The sequence below is a fragment of the Astatotilapia calliptera genome, chromosome 13, assembly GCF_964374335.1.
Source record: "Astatotilapia calliptera chromosome 13, fAstCal68.1, whole genome shotgun sequence".
NCBI lineage: Eukaryota > Metazoa > Chordata > Actinopteri > Cichliformes > Cichlidae > Astatotilapia > Astatotilapia calliptera.
Genome location: NC_137434.1, coordinates 17488818 through 17506441, shown reverse-complemented (window position 1 = coordinate 17506441; position 17624 = coordinate 17488818). Strand labels below are relative to the sequence as shown.

Here is a 17624-nt window from a genome sequence, read left to right as displayed (position 1 = left end):
GAATGTCAAACAAAACAAAACAAATGTTTATCAAAGGGAATGTTTGATTTTTTTGGATGCTTAAGCCTAACATTAGCTAGACTAACATTAGCTTATATCCAGCTGCTGTTGCTGTTTTTAAGCCAGTTGTCTGGAGACGGGAAGATTGCATGTTTAACCTGTTAACAATAAGTAACTGTGACAATATTGGAGGTGAATAGTCATGTTAGAGCCCTTACTTCAGTTCAGGAGATGACGCTTCAGGTAATGAGGAAGAGGTGGAAATAAGGGAGGAGAGAGACATAATGACAAAGAGATGATGAAAATATAGATGTGCAGGTGTTAAATGGTCATATATAGTTTGAAGGAGCTATTTGTGATGCTTAAATTAAAAGTAACTTATAAGGTGTGCTACATATGAGGCCAGTCTCTAGCCATATAGATGTGATAAGGGGGAACTATTAGGCGGGCCACCATGGCAGCATCTACCTGCTCCTATGCATTTTTAATGGATTAATACTAAGTTTATGAGAATGCATCAATTTTCTAAATAACCTGAAGAAATTACTAACTGTACCTTTAAAAATTGTTATTTAACATCTTGATTGACATGGGGAAAAATTAATTTTTAAAACACTTCAGCTTGTATTTTGGAGCTCTTCATCATCTGCCTGCAGGAGCTCCTACTTAGGATGGAGGATATCCAACATGTCTGACAGAAACCTCTGTGTCTGTCTGAGTACAGACTGCTCAGAAATGGACTGAACCAGATGCAACGGCTTAGATTTTGCCCGTACACATAAGCTGCCATAACCACAACGTCTCATACTTCATGAGTTGTCGTGTGTACTCCGAGACTTTCAGCCTGCGTAAAAAATTAAAAAAATACAGCCTTTGCTGCAAAGGAAAACTCAAATTACCAGTGTGGTCATTCCAACTCAAAGGGTAATTTAGATGAATACCAAGATACCTAGAGGATTTAACTTGGCAGGTTATCACGAGGAAGTTGGTATGTGGAGGACACTGTTTGTGTTCATCTGGAGACAGCCAGCAACCTCCAGCCACCACTTGCCAATCAGCCAAGGAATACATATTTTTCCCCAGTGATCAGGGGATGCCGCTCATTCGCCAGTGGATCTTTAGTCCTGTGTGACAACGGAATAATACTTTATGGCAAAAAGATTATACAGATTACAATAGGACTGCCAAAATAACAGTAAAATTCTGCAAAGCTTCTACTTTTGTGTACACACACAGTATGATAAGTTGTTGTTATTGTAGATTAGTTCAGGCACACGGTTAACCCTTTAAACCCTGACCTAATTTACCCTTTAAACCAGGGGAAGGAAACTCCAGGGCTCAAGGGCCGGTTTCCAGCAGGTTTTAGATGTGTCCTTGATCTAACACAGCTGATTTAAATTGCTATATGACCTCCTCAACATGTCTTGAAGTTCTCCAGAGGCCTGGTAATGAACTAATTATTTGATTCAGGTGTGTTGACCCAGGGTGAGATCCAAAACCTGCAGGACACCGGCCCTCGAGGCCTGGAGTTGCCCACTCTTGCTAAAAATGCTAACCGTCACCAGTGACGGGTTAGGGTTTAAAGGGTTAAAGAGTTTAATGTTAGCAAAACAAGTGTTTGGAGCATATTGCCATGTCTGAAATAATAAATATGAGTCATTTTAGGATATTTACAATCAGCCACCATCCCTCCTTAGTGATGACTGACTCATAACTGTAAACATTTACTGTACTGGGAGAACGTGCCAAACCGCTCCCCTGAAGGTGATATATCCCAACACAACATGCGAGAAAAGCAGCCGTCGTGAAAGCCAAGATCGTCTTTTTTGACCCTCACCACTGCAACACAGAGAGGTAAGTATTTTCATCACTAGCAAAGGCTCCACTTGTGATTTAAAATCTACCCCAGTGCAGCTCAGATGCTCTGCTCATCCTCTGCTCGCTGCAGTGCCAAGCTTATTCCCCCTCCTTTGGTAACCTGGCTCGTGTCTAAATCTTAACTCAACACTACAGATGAGCTTTATGGACGATTGCTGGTTATGCAGTTTAACCTTGTCTGGTCTGATGGAGTCACACATTTAGAGTGTAGACATCAAAGAGTTTACAACCTGGGCATTAATCCGATGCCTCCCATGCCTCTCTTATTGATGCTACAGCTCCTGCATTATTTAGCAGCCTTTCTGTATTTGTGATTCTGCCAGGACTGATGAGGAAACTGTCCTGCTGCGCTGACAGGACTGGAAATCAATGATTTCATAGAAGAGAGACAGCAGAAAATGTATTCGGGGAAAATAAATTCTCCTGAGTGCAAACTGAAAGTGAGCATGAAACGTGGAACAAGACGACAAGTTTGGCACGCAGCGGAGAAATTACATCACCTCGAATATGATTCACAGACCAGTACTCTGATGAAAACACTGCTGGCTTTTACACAGAAGTGATTAGAGGTAGCAGGCAGCGAGAGATGAAAACACTCAGGTGCATCCAGGAGCTCTGTGATCTAACTGATAACATCAGAAAGATCTCCTCTTGTTAAACAGAGCGGGAAAGCTTACCCTCCACATCAAACACGGCAGAGTGTTCGTCCTGCTGCCGGGCTACAATACTGATTGACAGATCACAATCCCTCATATCTGTCGGGGGAGGATCACAACCCTGTGAGCCTGTCCACCGAAAGATTGGGACTCGGGAGGAACTGCACAGAGTCACAAAGATCTCTTGACAGACTGAGGTCGTGCTTGTTTGCTGGATTGAAAAGAACAAACAAGAAAGCGTTTGAAATGAATGTGGGGGTGTATGTCCCCCACACGTGTGACTGACAAGTGTTTTGGGGTAAATGTCAGCTGTCAGATGCACTCTGCTCGCCACGGTTATCCTGAGGGGTATGTTCATGGTAACTGCAGAGTGCATCACGGGCTCATCAGTAACAAAGGATACAGTAATAACACTCTCTGGAGGAGATGCGTACAAGCCTGGATGGAACTTTATTGACCCTTTGCTGCAATTTCTGTTAATATCGGCCTTCAGTGGATTCATCACATTCGTGCTAAACCTCACAGAGCTCTGGCATATCCACAACATCAAAAGAGACCAGGGGCCACACAATTCACACAATAACAAAATTATTTAAGCATGACAGCAGCCAAAACCCTTTTGTGAGGGAGGTGAAGTGCCTCAGAGCTGTTGCATACTAAACACAAACGTGTAAATGTGAGCCACTCGCAAACATATAATTTATGCTGATGCAAAATATTCATTTCTGTGTCCCTGTTTCCTGAAAAACAGCAGATGACTGTTTCTGGTTTAATCGTAGCAAGTAAGTACATGTCTAATTCTACAATGTCTAATTAAGGAAAAAAAAAACTTCTGAATGTAGCTCATGAAAAAAAATACAAATTGTCAACTTTAAAATACAAAATATAATCTTTGTCCATGCAATTTTAAAATAAGACTGATTTAATATTTGGCCTTGCACTGGTGATGCTTCATTTACAGCATCGTGTTCAATCTACGGCGTGCTGTAGCCTGATGTGGTCCATCCCAGAAATGTAACTACATTGCTGTGATAGCTCGGTTTGGTACTAATACGTGGTTTGAGTGCAGTATATTGATTATCACGAGGATAATACCTCAGTGAAACCAAATGTAATAGGCTGTAATTGTTGCTTATTGTGTTAATAAAACAGATTGTATTCTGCCCATAAAGACACAAGCCATTTATCATTCCCCTAGCCTTGACAACACATGTATTAAACTCAAGAATCAAAGTCCCTCCCTACTTCGTTTCAGTAAGAGTAACTGTTGTTTTGCAGGTAGCTCCAAGTGCAGGATGAACAAATCAGCTTCACTTGCGATGGTAGACCAATAGAGACCCACCAGTGCATGAATATATATACATCTGTAATGCCTAAGTATCAAATCAAATCAAATCAAATCAAATTTATTTATATAGCACATTTAAAGACCGAAGTACACCAAAGTGCTTTCCAGTAAACCAAGATACAGATAAAAATCACAATATAAAATATAAATTACGGATATAAAATATAAAATAATTACATAATCTAAATGCAGAGCCAGATGTAAGCACTAACTAGTATAATAATTTTTTGCACTTGCTGAAAAAAAAAAAATCGATGCTGATGCTTTTTCTTCAAGGCTAGTGAGGATGTGAACAGACTGCTACCTGGACCTGCAGGATCTTCACTCTTAAGCTTACTTTACACCAAGGTCATACTAATGTAACATAATCTTCCTTCAGAGTTCATAGACAGATGGGCTTCATGCCCAAAGTCAGAGGGACTGAAGGATGAGGGCACAAAGAAGCTCATAATGTACAATAAGAATTTCTGTCTGGTGGAAATAGTAATTAGCTAAGTGACAAGCAAAAAAAATCAACCCAGTTTCACCTTAAAATGCTGGAAAATGAGGCTTGCAGCGTCTAGTGCAATCTTTATAAGACTTATGCACTGATGTTTTATTTATTATCAATGAAATTTTTGTGGAAGCACACTGATATAAACTTGGTCGGGTAACAGCTGTACAACCCCCTCCAGATCTGCTAAATGCAATTATATTGCCTTGAGGTTGCTGAAGAAAACCTCAAGGCAATATAAATTTAATATATTATGCTACATACAGAACTGTACCACTCCCTCCTACCTCATAAAAACTTGCTTGTTGTTCACATGCTTCTCGGCTTTAGTTTACGGATCACATACCAGAGATGAAACAAAATCCCCTCAACATTATTCATATTCTATATCCTTTCTCCTGATCTTATGCGTGTTTGGTTACAGGGCATGAGAAGCAAGCCTGCAGATTCCTATCTCTGCATGCACCAAGCCAGGACTGCAAAGCAGAGGCAGAGCAGAGGCACGGCATCAAATACTGAGAGGCTTGTGCGCTTACAGGACAGAGAGAGGCTTATGTAAGAGTGCTCCAAAGACCGGGTAAGTAAAAGAAGAAACAGAGTTTAGTACTTTTTGAGAATTCAATCAATGGTCAAAATGTGGGTGAGGGCAAGAGGGCAAAGTAATAATCTACAACACTGTGCAAATGTATTGATCCACCTCTCATTTTGCTTCTGATGAGCCAAACTTTCTTGTATTTTTTTAAAAGTGGTCTGGAGCAATAGTTCTCCAGCCTTTTTGAAGGCCTTTCATAGTTTATCTTTGGACATTGGCTGCTTTTTTATTCATTTTCAGTTGAGACCTTGCACTTGCTCATTTTCAGATGAATGTTGTTTTTTGTTTGTTAAGCTGCTTAACACTGACCTGTTAGCTGAAAACCTGGCATATCTCAGCATGGTGTGCAGCGTGTCCTTAAAAGATTTAAGGAAACTGGACACGTTGAGGACAAAAGATTAGAGCGGTGAATCAAAATGGTTTATTATTTTAATTTATTTATTTTCTAATTATTTTCTGTGGGTTTTTTTAAGCTTTTAAGGTTTTGAAGATGCAAAATTGAAACCTGCATTTGTAGAGCAAGTCTCTGGATGTTTAGAGAAGCACCAACAGAACTAGTGCTATTTTAAAAATGTATTTTACAAGAGGGAGGCATCAAACCAAAAGACACAAATAGAAAACACTAGACAAAGAATGATTGGAGAGGTTTGAGTCAAGTCGTTTCCGTCTTGAGAACATTGAGGGTTTTCTTGTGCGAGCATTTGAGTAGCGCAAAGGTGCACAGATTTGTGTCTATATACAACTAATATCGAAGAAAAGCACAAAAAATATAGGCAGATGTGGACAGATTCTACCTCGAATAAACAGACATGACCCCCTTCCTTACTTTTTCCAGAATGAGTAATCACCTTCACTCTGCAAGTGGTGGATAAAAAGCATTCACTCACATCTGCACTAAACAGTGAGGTACTTCGCTAATATGGTCATTGTGCATTATACATAATTCTCATTCAAGAAAGGCTCTAATGTCACTCTTCACGCTTCACGGACAAATGACGTCAGAAATACTGTGAGAGCAAAGAATGGATAAAAGGTCAAATATAAAGCCTGACTGAAAACTGCATCTAATTAGACAAACGGTAAATTGTTTTTTCCATTTGAGTGAATACACATTAAAATGTACAAAAAACCCCAACAAAACTAAAAGGACAGGCTACACTGAATTAAAAAAGACATTTTCATGCAGTTTTAATCATCCATGTTGTTTGGCAATACATGAAGCATAGACACAACAGGCATGCAGACATGCACAGATCCGGTTATGAAAAAACAAACAAAATGAAAATCACACTTAGTCCACGAAACCTCTGTGCACTCATGCCAGCCCTGTCCTCACTATCTATAAATAAAATCAGCCCTTGTGCCTTTCAGGGCCCTGTGGGGAATAAGAAAACAGTGTGCAATTCACAGGAGAATCTGGTGCGCACAGCAAGAAGCTTCACACTTTGCAGAAAACACATCTCAACTGAAAAACAGGCTCATACGACAATGGAAAATCAATGAAGCTGCCTAGGTAAGGGTTTCAAAAGGGATAAGAATTGGCCGATGTTCTGAGACAGGGGAGTCTAAAACAGTGTAATCGGACAAGAGTCACACCCACGTTAACACAACAGGACTGAAACCTGGCTCATCTCATGTGAAAAGCAGATATGGGGGTCTATTAATTTCAGTCTTAGACCCTGCTAAAATTCACAAATTCCTATTTTGACTAAAATACTTTTTTTTTTTTTTAATTCATACATATATTCCTTTTTCCTTGTTTGGGATACTGTTAAGAAATGTCAGTATATAAATATTCATAATCAGTAGGTAAGAGATAAGAATTTTAGCACCAAAGCTTCCTTGGTTCAGCTTGAAGTCTGCTTGAAGTTCCCTTTGCTGAAATGTTATCTTGAAACAAATGGGTCTTGTGACAAACAAGCTCTTCTTTTTGGTGTTTCAAATACTGACAGGCAGACAGATCAAGATATTCAGAAGCCCCCCCAAAATTCTTAATTTCCACCAGAGACTAACCTGAATTTTGGGGTGAATCTACGTGGACTCTGTGATCTAACCGCTGTCAACAGTTACGCCCATGTGGACTGTTTCAACAGCGATATGTTGCTGCATTTCTCGGGAGGTACACATCATGTTGCGACGTAGGGTTATGACCTACCTAAAGCACAGAATTAACACAGACCCAATCAGTCAAAATCAAGTTCATTTTTATTTGGTTGTGACGCGATAGGTCCTTAATTTCTCACATAAATAATGTCCACTTGGTGACTCACTGCTCAGTTAAGCTGATGTCATCTTACGTAAGAAGAATACTGCTTGGAAACTTAATCTGAACAAAAAGAATAAATTATGAAATGTCAAGTACTCATAGTCTCTATATTAAAGGTGGACGTAGCCCACCATCAGCCAGTAGTTTGTCGACTACAGTTTGAAGGCATCATGTCTGGCAACACAACCACTGTCATTGTTTTTTGGAGCCAGAAATGACCATACTGCTTTGTTCATTGTTTATCAAGAAAAAACTGGGCCTAATTAAAACATACCAGTTTGCCCTGCTTGACTTTTATTGTTTAATCTATGCTGACAGTCTCCTGCAATTTGCTGCACTCTTCCTGGATGTCTTCACCTTTCTGCACAAAAACTGTAAAATGTTATTACTTTTCTAGTTAAATAAATATTTAATATATTACTAAATATTTACTATTAGCTGAAAAGTGGTGGAGATTTTTTTAAACTATTCCTTTTTCCAATAATAATAATAATTATAATAATAACAACAATAAACACTATAAAAATCACATCTAAACTCTATTCTTGTCAAACTGCACATAAATGATCAAAACAATGATAACAAATAAAAGTACCTTCCCAAATTATGTTATATTTGCCAATATTAATGCTGAAGATGACTAATCTTTTTTATTGAACTACTTTTAAAAACTTTTCTGTTTAATTTCTAGTAATGCACCCTATTCTATAAAATCACATTTCTTTATTAGCTACCATGCAAGGATTACATATCTCTGAAAAACAGGTCAGAAAAACAGGCCTTGACTTTGAAAAGTGTAATAAATATATTCATAATAAATAAAAGGACAGCTGAAATACAAGGCTTCGGGGCTGTGGGACATGGTTAAGTGTTTATATCTTCAGGGGGATTAAGAATATTCAGAAAAATGAAGGCGGTGTGTTGGCGAAACAGCTGGTTAGTTTGTACGCTCATTCTACCAAGTTACTTCTAAGAGTTGCTAATTTAAAAGTGATGGTTGACTTTAACTTGCATGTTTTATTAAATTAGATTAGATTTCTTTTCTCCATCATTGAAGCTTTCTTTGCTAATGCGCTAAAAGAATTATTACACTCCGTCTCCTCTACATCACATATGTTGGCCAAGATAGTTGGCAATATAACCACAGAAGGTAGTTTACTTACTAATGTTACCTCTGTTTCCACAAACGTACATATAGTAACTGATCTCAGTGCAGTGAAAGCATAGACAGTGGCAGCTTTATTCTGACTTCACAGACCATGCACAAACAACAAGAAAGAAGCTATTGGCCTCTCAACTTGGCAAGCTCATGCATCTGTTAAGGAGAAACTGAAATGCCCATGAAAGACACCCTACGATTTCATTGGAATCAATGTCAAACCTGCTTCTTGTGACAATAGACGGTTGTGGCAACATGATCACGGTAATGTAAAGGATAAATGCAAAGAGGTAAGCTTTATGATAAAACACAGTTTCAGATAAAAGCAGAGGGATTGTTTCACTTTGTTATGTTTGAATTATTGTCAGTCTTTAGATTGCACTGGGCAAGCACAGCTTGCCTTGCTTGTCCTGACAGAACTCCATTACTATACTGGGCTCAAGAGGGTGGAAAGCTAATTTTTCAGTTAAAGCTAGTCAGCTTGGTTTGTCATATTGATACAAATACCTGCTCATTATTCCTAGCCAAAATTATATTGTCTTTCCCTCAGTAAAAAAACAAAACCTGGCCTCAGACTTTTCGATCAGTCTCTTAATACAATTAACCTCACAGCAAGCCACATTATTTGTATCCATATAAAAAAAGGTCCTGTTCAGTGACTTAAATAACCACAGTACTTTCTCAGTATTCAAAAAATTAGTGCTTAAATACAATTAAACAGCTTATATAAAAAAAACATACCCAGCCCATACAGTTGTCATAAGGTGGGAAATTAACTAATCTTATGAGTGTATATTTGACTCATCAAAGCTCTTTTGCTCATGTGTTTTTAGTTTTAAAGACAGCAGTGTTATGAATGCTGCTTTATCAATTAAAACTTAAATCTGAAGGACCAGACTCGCCAACCTCCTTTCAAAACAAGAATCATAGCTCCATACACTGGATTTATATGTGCACATGACATATTTGCGTGTGTGTTTATGTTTTTCTCAGTTTGATTACAACAAACAGTTTTTCCTCTCAGGATTTCCCAGGTGCTAAAACATCTGGATACGTACAGTTATTTCTAACCATTTTTAACAATTTCTCCACAGCGCTAATCAAAATCCTTGGTATACACTCCTGTACCCACAGGGCCTGATCTCACACTGGCTGTGAATCAGCCTGGCTCAAGACCAACTGCATTTACTGTGGAGACAGCTACTGGCACTTAAAGTTATTGTTAGCTTTAAAGGGGGCAAAGTTAGATTTACTGAACCTGCTGTAAAGAACCTCAAAAGGCTCACTGGGTCTTAGATTGCTGCACTGTTGTTTTTCGAATGAGATTCATGAAACAAATTTATATATAGAACGTTGTTTTGCACCAGAATTGATATAAACATGTCATACTGATATGCAATTAGAATTAATTTAGAGTGTTTTTCAGTTGATAATCCATCTTGCTCTCTCCAGGTGTGGGTCAAGGGGGCAACAGTATAAAAAGAGATGCCCAGACCTCCTTGTGGCCAGGCATGGCTGCAGGGTTGGCCCCAAGTAACTATTTCCTGGCAGAGTAGCCATGTACCTCTATTTTCTATGATATCATCACTCTTGTCTGTCTTCTCACCCCCAGGAACAATTTGGCTTGGAACACCCTACGCTGCCCCTAAAAACATATCACCTCTGACCATGCATAATCATGCGTGCTTGATATTTTAAGTCTAACCAAATCACAACTTAAATCACCTCAGAGAAAAACCAAACAACTCCAAAAAACAGTAAATGGGATCTTTACTAACTTTGTCGTTTACCTTCAGGACACTGGCAGTATCCCATAAAGAGCTCTTTATTGGTAGTTTTTGGGATATTAGGTGTTTCCTGCAGCAAGTTTGGCAAACAGACTCCCAAACTAGGTGTGGGAAATGCAGTAGAAGGTCACTTAGAAATCGAGGCAGGCAGGGATTGCTGGCAACTGGAAGGAAAATGGCTGTTTTAAATACCCAAGTGTTGTTAAGCAGGCATTAGTCACACCTGTATGAAGACTTCTGAATTGTGATGCACTTATTCCATTTTGTAAACAACTGAATCTTCCAAGAAAATTGAAATTAATCACCCTCTTAACTCTTTAGCAAATTTGTCTTTGTGACACCTGTTCCCTTCAGCTGTGGCTATTGTACCACTGTAGGAAGCAGCTGTAGCCTGGCACGATGAAAGGCTATTTCTTTTTTTTTTCTTCTTCTACTCAATTACAGCCCACCTAGGCCTCTGGTAACCAGCCAAGACACCCCACAGTGCACCAGTACTCTATCTAAACTCTGAACAAGCAGACCCTCTCTCCCAAAACAGTTGGAGGCGATCAAGATGCACTCCGTGTGCGTTGCCTCAGAGCTTTGGATGCTTACAGCCTCGAGGAGAATCTGGTGAGCGATAAGCACCGACTCATGCCAGAACAAAGCATGACTAGATAGATTAATGGTTTTCTGATAAGCCGCTATCATCATTCATAGCATTAATGCATCAGTAGCAGTCTATTTTAACATCAGACAGCATGTGCAGTGGGAATAACAGACTGAGCGTCGGGCTAGCGATGATAATTTACTGTTCGTCTGGATAGCCTTTAATGGAGAGTTTGGCTCCAGCGTTACAGACGATTTATCCACAATCATTTCTGTATGCCATGGTGAAATAATAAAAGAAGCAACTGAGAGTGCGCCCGCAGTTCTGCTGCACTGTAGCCAGATAAATAGCATGAGAGACTAAAAACAGACAGGTGAGAACAGGTAGTAAAGGTAAACCTGCTAGTGTTTTGGAGCAAAAGAATACAACATCACATCTCAATAAGAACTGTCAGAGTCTACTCCAAGTGCTTCCACCGTTCTGCATATTTAATTCACTGACATCGACGAGGGATCTGATGTTTTTGTGCAGGCCGACGAGTTTCTGTTCATTAAAAATGAAGTGAATGGATAACAGGTGCAGGCAAGATTGCTACTGGGTGGTCCTGAAATGCCTGACTGGAGACGTGCATGTTTTTAAGATAAGGATTTAGGGCACAGACAGTGCAGGATAGGAAGGGGGAAAGCACAAAAATATATACAGTACACAGAAAAATCCAGTTTTAAACACTGAGCTATTTCTGACAAGTACATGCTGCCATGTTTGACTGAGGCTAACAATGTAGAGCATCCTTCGGTATGAAGTTGAATTGCTGACTCTTTGTTATCATCAATTTCTAGACACATATATATGTTCATATTACTTCAACAGAAATAAAGGACCAGAACAATTTCATGCCCGTGTGATTTCATGGACGCTATTATTTTTTACAAGGTAAGTTGAGAACAAAATGGAATCTACTGTTGATCTGCTTTAATAACATAAAAGTGGATCTGCAATGCACAAAATTACAGCAGACTCCCATCATTTAGTACACTGTCTATACATAGTGCTGTGAAAAAGTATTTGGCCCTTTCCTGATCTTTCCTTGGGGGATATTTATCAGATTTAAATGTTTTAGATCATCAAACAAATTTTAGCCTTTGAAAAAGATAACCTGAGTTAAAATGATTTTTTTAGATGATTATTTCATTCATTAAGAGAGAAAAGCTATTCAAACCTGCTTGGCTCTGTGTGAAAAAAGTAATTGTGCGCTAAACCTAGTAACTGATTGTGCCATCCTTGGCAACAAGAACTGCAATCATGTGTTTGTGATAGCTGCCAATGAGTCTTTCACATCACTGTGGAGGAATTTTGGCCCACTCGTCTTTGCAGTGTTGTTTTAATTCAGCCATACTGGAGGATTTTCAAATATAAATGGCTTGTTCAAGGTCACGCCAAAGATCAGATCAGACTTTGACTCGGTCACTCCATAACCTTCATTTGTTTTTGTTTTTTTAAGCCATTCAGAGGTGGGCTTACTGGTGTGTTCTAGATCATTTTCCTGTTACATAACCCGAATGTGTTTGAGATTCAGGGGACAGATTGATGGTCCGACATTCTTCTTCAGGATTTTTGTGTAAGAAAGCAAATTTCTTTGTTCCATCAGTCATCCTGAAACAGCAAAGCAGCCCCAGACCATCACATTACCACTATCATGTTTGACTGTTGGTATGATGCTCTTTTTATAAGATGCTGTTTTAGTTTTATGCCAGATGTAACGGGACTCAACCCTTCCAAAAAAGTTCCAGCTTTCGTCATGTCAGTTCATAGAATATTTCCCCCAAAGTCTTGGGTATCATCAAGATGCTTTTTGTAAAATGCGAGATGAGTCTTTGCAGTCTTTTTCATCAGCAGTGGTTTTCTCCTCCAGTCTCTATCTTATTGTTGAATCATGAACTCTGACCTTAACTGAGATAAGTGAGTCCTGCATTTCTTTAGATGTTCTTTTGTGACCTTCTGGATAAGTGGTTGATGTACTCTTGGAGTGATTTAGGTTGGACGGCGACTCCTGGCAAGGTTCACCGCCGTTCCAAGTTCTCTCCATTTGTGTATAATGGCTGTGACCGTGTTCGGTGGAGTCCCAAAGCCTTAGAAATGTCTATGCAACCATTTCCACATTGACTGATGTCAGTGACTTGTTTCTCACCTGTTCTGGAGATTCTTTAGATTGTAGCATGTACATGTTGATTTTAGTCTGCTTCACTTTGTCCGACAAGTTCTATTTAGGGTATTTCTTAATTCAACAGGTCTGACAGTAATCAAGCCTGGGTGTGGTGAGTGAACTTTAACTCGGCTTTCAATATGTGGTTAATCCCAGTTAATTAATAGTGTAACAAGATGGGGCAATTACTTTGGTAGGATTATGTTTGGATAGCTTTTTTCCCTTAAAAATTTCCTTTAATATTTACTCGAGTTGTCTTTGTCTGATATAAAAATGTAAAAAAATGTCAATGTAACCCTTAATTGATTGTCATTTAAGCTAAAAAGTGACCAATTCTTCATAAAAATTTGAAAAATGACAAAAGTTGTTCATGTTTGAGGTAATGTAACAAATCTGCACCCAGTTACCATGATTGTCTTCCCAGTTCCCATGTTTGTCTTATAGTTTTTTCCAGGATTTGGTGCATTAGTGGAATGAAATGTTGAGTGCACCTGTCAGATTAAAGGATTGAAGGTATCCCATTCTATTATTTGTTGACTGTATCTGTTAAATCTATCTGCCTCGGATGCCAAATAGATTGAAGTGTGGGAGCCCTTTTTGTATTGGAAGTGAAAGAGCCTCTTATCCTGATCCTGCTTTTAAAAACCTGCAAAAGAATAAATATAAAATATTTACGGTGCATTTTCTGCACCCTATGTATTCAGTGTGTTTTTGTGGGGGGAGGTTTGGTGTGCATCTGTGTGCATTTCCGTACATGCCAAAGCAAGAGTGGAAGAGCTCCTCTTTCATGTTGTGCTGCTTTGATTATTGCTTTCCAGTGTTGGATTAATATTTAGCATTTGGCTCTCAGAGGACTGTGCAAGTGAATTTGCGTAATCTCAATACCTATAACTGTGTCATTGGCAGTCATTTATACACTAACCAAAATATTCCCAGGGACTGAACTGCTCCAGTTTTTGTCTTTTTTTAACTGAAAGACCATCATGGGGCAACTATTAAGAAAAACCCCCCAGCGCTATTTGGTTGCGAAATCTGTATTTCAGCTGTGGACGTTTACAGTTTTAATTACTGAGAAACCCTAATAAAAGAATTTTCCATTTATTCCCACACCCTGAAGCAAGACTTGTGAGTGGATAGAGTCATCAAATTCCCAGTGATACGTGCTTCATCCAGAGACTGCAGTTGCTACAGCAGCAAGCTGAAATCAAAGCAGTTTCTACTGGCGATTCCCTCTGGATGTTCACTGGTTACTTCCTCTGATGTTTTCTCCTGTCATCATCATCATTAACAAAGACACCGCCATGCACACGGGCGTTAAGACTTCCCAAAATCAAGAGCACATCTGTATGCCTGTATGCATGCACGCATATGCACTAACACACTGAGACAATCACCTTTGAGAATAATGATCATGAAAGAGATTCAGTGTGTAAAAGTAGGGGCCGTTTGTGTTGCACAGCAGCTTTGATGTTAAATTAAGGGAAAAGGGGGCACAGAGAAAGTGACATCTTTATATTAGAAGCTCTATCGTTAAGCAAACTGTTTATATCTTGGGATACTTGTCAAATTCCTGTCATGTTTGTGAAAAGTGATGTTTCTGCATAGCTAATCACGAAGTGCCGAATTCATAATGACATCGCTGCTGTAACAAACATTCTGCATCAAATATGGAGCCACGACCAGTGAGTTATAATCCCACCATAATTCTGACTTAATCTTTCCGTGCCCACAATTTCATTACTTCCCTAACTACAGTTCCAGAGGACACACTCTTTAAGTAATCGCAGTCAAACTAATCCGTCCCCGAGAGGGGATGCTGACAGTTTTCACACACGTTCACGTCCTCTCCGGGGACCACGACCCGTGTTTTAAGGAGGAGGATCAGAAATGACACCGCAATCTCTTCGGGAAAGGTTATTACTTCGAAAGGCTCATCTTTTCTTCCAGAACAGATAAGCCATTGTTCTCACAACAGATGCTCAAGCTGAAGCAAACCGCTCACATTTCAGATCCAATAATGATACCTATCATTCAGTGCAGTTACCACATAGGATCAATTAAAACCCAATTAACAGGAGTCATATGGAACCTAATCCAACTGCACTATTGCCCAAATCGTGTTGGGATCATTACTAATCATTTCACAGAGAAGCAAAGGAAAGCAAAACTATGGCTATGCAGCCCCAGACACGGCAATATATCACAGTGCTCTGAAAGCTTTAATCAATCCCTGCAGCCCAGTTTAGTGTGTTTAGTAGGTGAAAATGCTCATCAATCAATCACTGGCTCTGCTCTAATTGCTAAATTCCCTTGTTTGTGAAATCTCTTGGAACACGTCTGGTAGCACATCTGGGGCAACCAGTAGTCAGGTCAGTGTGATGGAATAGGTTTATGCCTCTGTGCAAGTGGGGCTGAAACTTAATTGCTTAGAATGAGCAAAGGGCTCATAAGCGAAAAGTAGGAAGAACAGCAGTCGATACACTATGGACTGTGCTTGCAAATGTGGCATTTTTTTCTTGGGCTCTATTGTGGAAGTTTACTGAATCAATATTTATAAAATCACCCGAATTCAATATAATACACAATACCATGTTTTGTCACTTACATGTATTTCCCATTTAATTCTACTATAAAAGCCTTTCTGTGTAAAATAGATCTTATAGTGCTTAATTTTCTATGTTTTTTCACATTTTGAAACATTTATATGTGTTAAAACTGCCAGCACCAAGTTTCTGTGCTTTAACCCGCTTCGAAAGTGTGTGATAATAACTATTAGGCTACACTTCCGAAATGTGGAGTGCGTGTTTCCCCATCAGCGCATCTCATACCGCATTACAGCGGATCTCCCAATCAACACTTACATCTCTGAAGCGATTCCAGTGCTTGATCTTGCGGCTGTACTGTGAAATGGTGGACAGCCACTGCTCGTCTTCCATGAAATTCCCCGTCTTTTCCGCCTCTTTGACGCTCTTCACTTCGGTTTGGAGGGTTGACCCCGCCAGCATCACCAGCGGGACGAGAAGGCACACGATATCCGTATTTCCCACCATGGTAGCGGACAAACAAAAACACCTCGCGCACACCGACTGTCGGCAGCAGGAGGAGGATACCGAGGCTGGACTGAAAGTACCACCTGATTAGCCTATAGGATGCGCCTTCTGCTCGAGGAGAGAGAGAGGGAGAGGGAGGGAGAGAGAGATTTTCAGGGTGTGTTTCCGTGAACACGCCACACATTTATTTGCATGTTCCTGGGTGCTGTTGGTGTTTACAAGCAACGAATTCAAATGTCACGTGACTCCTCTCCGCTCTGGGCTTTTTCAGGTGGGACACTTTGGTTTGTGGGGCAGGTAAATAAAGGCTATAATAATGTATTATTGACTCCTCAGTTAATTCTTTTAGGATTGTGAGGGGAAACATATTTAGATCACCTTTATTTCTGATGAGATAAGTAAAACCTTCCACCTGAAAGGCTGGGATTAGACAGGTTTTAGTTTTTATTTGAGAAATTTTGGCATCGGGATAGTCGTAGATTGGATTTCCTGATCATTCCAGCTCATGTCTATGTTAAAAAAAAGCCTTCAGTCAGTAAAAAGCCCACTCTGACACACACTCAGCCAGCAGTTCTGCTGCAGCACGGTAAGATGTCTTTTTCATTAAAATTTCACCGCAACAGGGAAACCCTTTGCGACCCTTTATCTACAAAAGAGCTATGCAAATGTACTTAGCGATGTTAGTTTGGAAAAAAAAATACCAACTGGGTCCACTTAGAGCTTTTCCAGAGGCTTCAATCATATCACACGACTTTCATCAATGAATGCGGCTCTCTCTTGGTTGTCATGGAGATTAATCACTTGGCAGGGATGTTTTTGTTTTATTTACAATTTATTAATTTCAAATGAATCAAACTTTTCAGGTATCAACAGCAGCTATTAGGCGATTCACTTCACCCCCCCTTTTTTCTAAAGTGACTGGATTTTTCTTTTTATTTATGCTTATCTTGTTAGTTATCCTTTATTCATCCAGATATATTCATCCAAAATAGTGTGCTTGAGATTAAGATATCTATTCCAAGAGAGACCATGGCGTTATTATTTATAATACATAATCAATTACTGTGGCTGTGGCATTTGTTGTAGTTGTTGAAAGTAAGGCTATGAATCTGCTCCGCATAATTCATTTAATTATCTAGTAAGTGCCTGCACTTACTCAGTTCAAGAGTACATTTGTTTACAAAGTTGAGACTTTATAATAAATACAGTACAATATGACATATAATATAAAATTCGAATCCAATTGCATATAGACAAAACCTAATCATCTATTTAATATAAAATAGTAAATGTAAGTATTTTCAGAAGAATAACACAAGTATTTAGAAATTATCATTTGGTTTCATGGTCCAGCAGCTTGTATGAAAATTTAAAACAATTTAGGAGTGATAGATTACAGCTGCTGCCCAAACAGAGCCTTAAAAATCAATGAACCATAAAGATAATAAAATAAAATTTATTTGTACAGCACTTAATAAAACCAGCATTTACAAAGTGCTTCTCAAAAACACGCAATAAACAAACAATAAACGTAATTTTTTTTAAAAGCCCCCTAGGAATAAATTATAAAAACAATTTTCCATATCAATTATAAAAAACCACA

The 17624-nt window shown here is 39.1% G+C and overlaps 1 protein-coding gene across 1 annotated transcript in view; it reads right to left on the bottom strand.

Moving 5' to 3' along the window:
- Nucleotides 1-16129, bottom strand: part of spock2 (SPARC (osteonectin), cwcv and kazal like domains proteoglycan 2) — a 39253-nt gene extending 23124 nt beyond the window's left edge. The window contains exon 1 of the mRNA XM_026190254.2: nt 15833-16129. Coding sequence (XP_026046039.2) covers nt 15833-16021 — 189 coding nt within the window. The 5' untranslated portion in view covers nt 16022-16129. The remainder of the gene's footprint in view (nt 1-15832) is intronic.
- Nucleotides 16130-17624: the final 1495 nt, after the last annotated feature.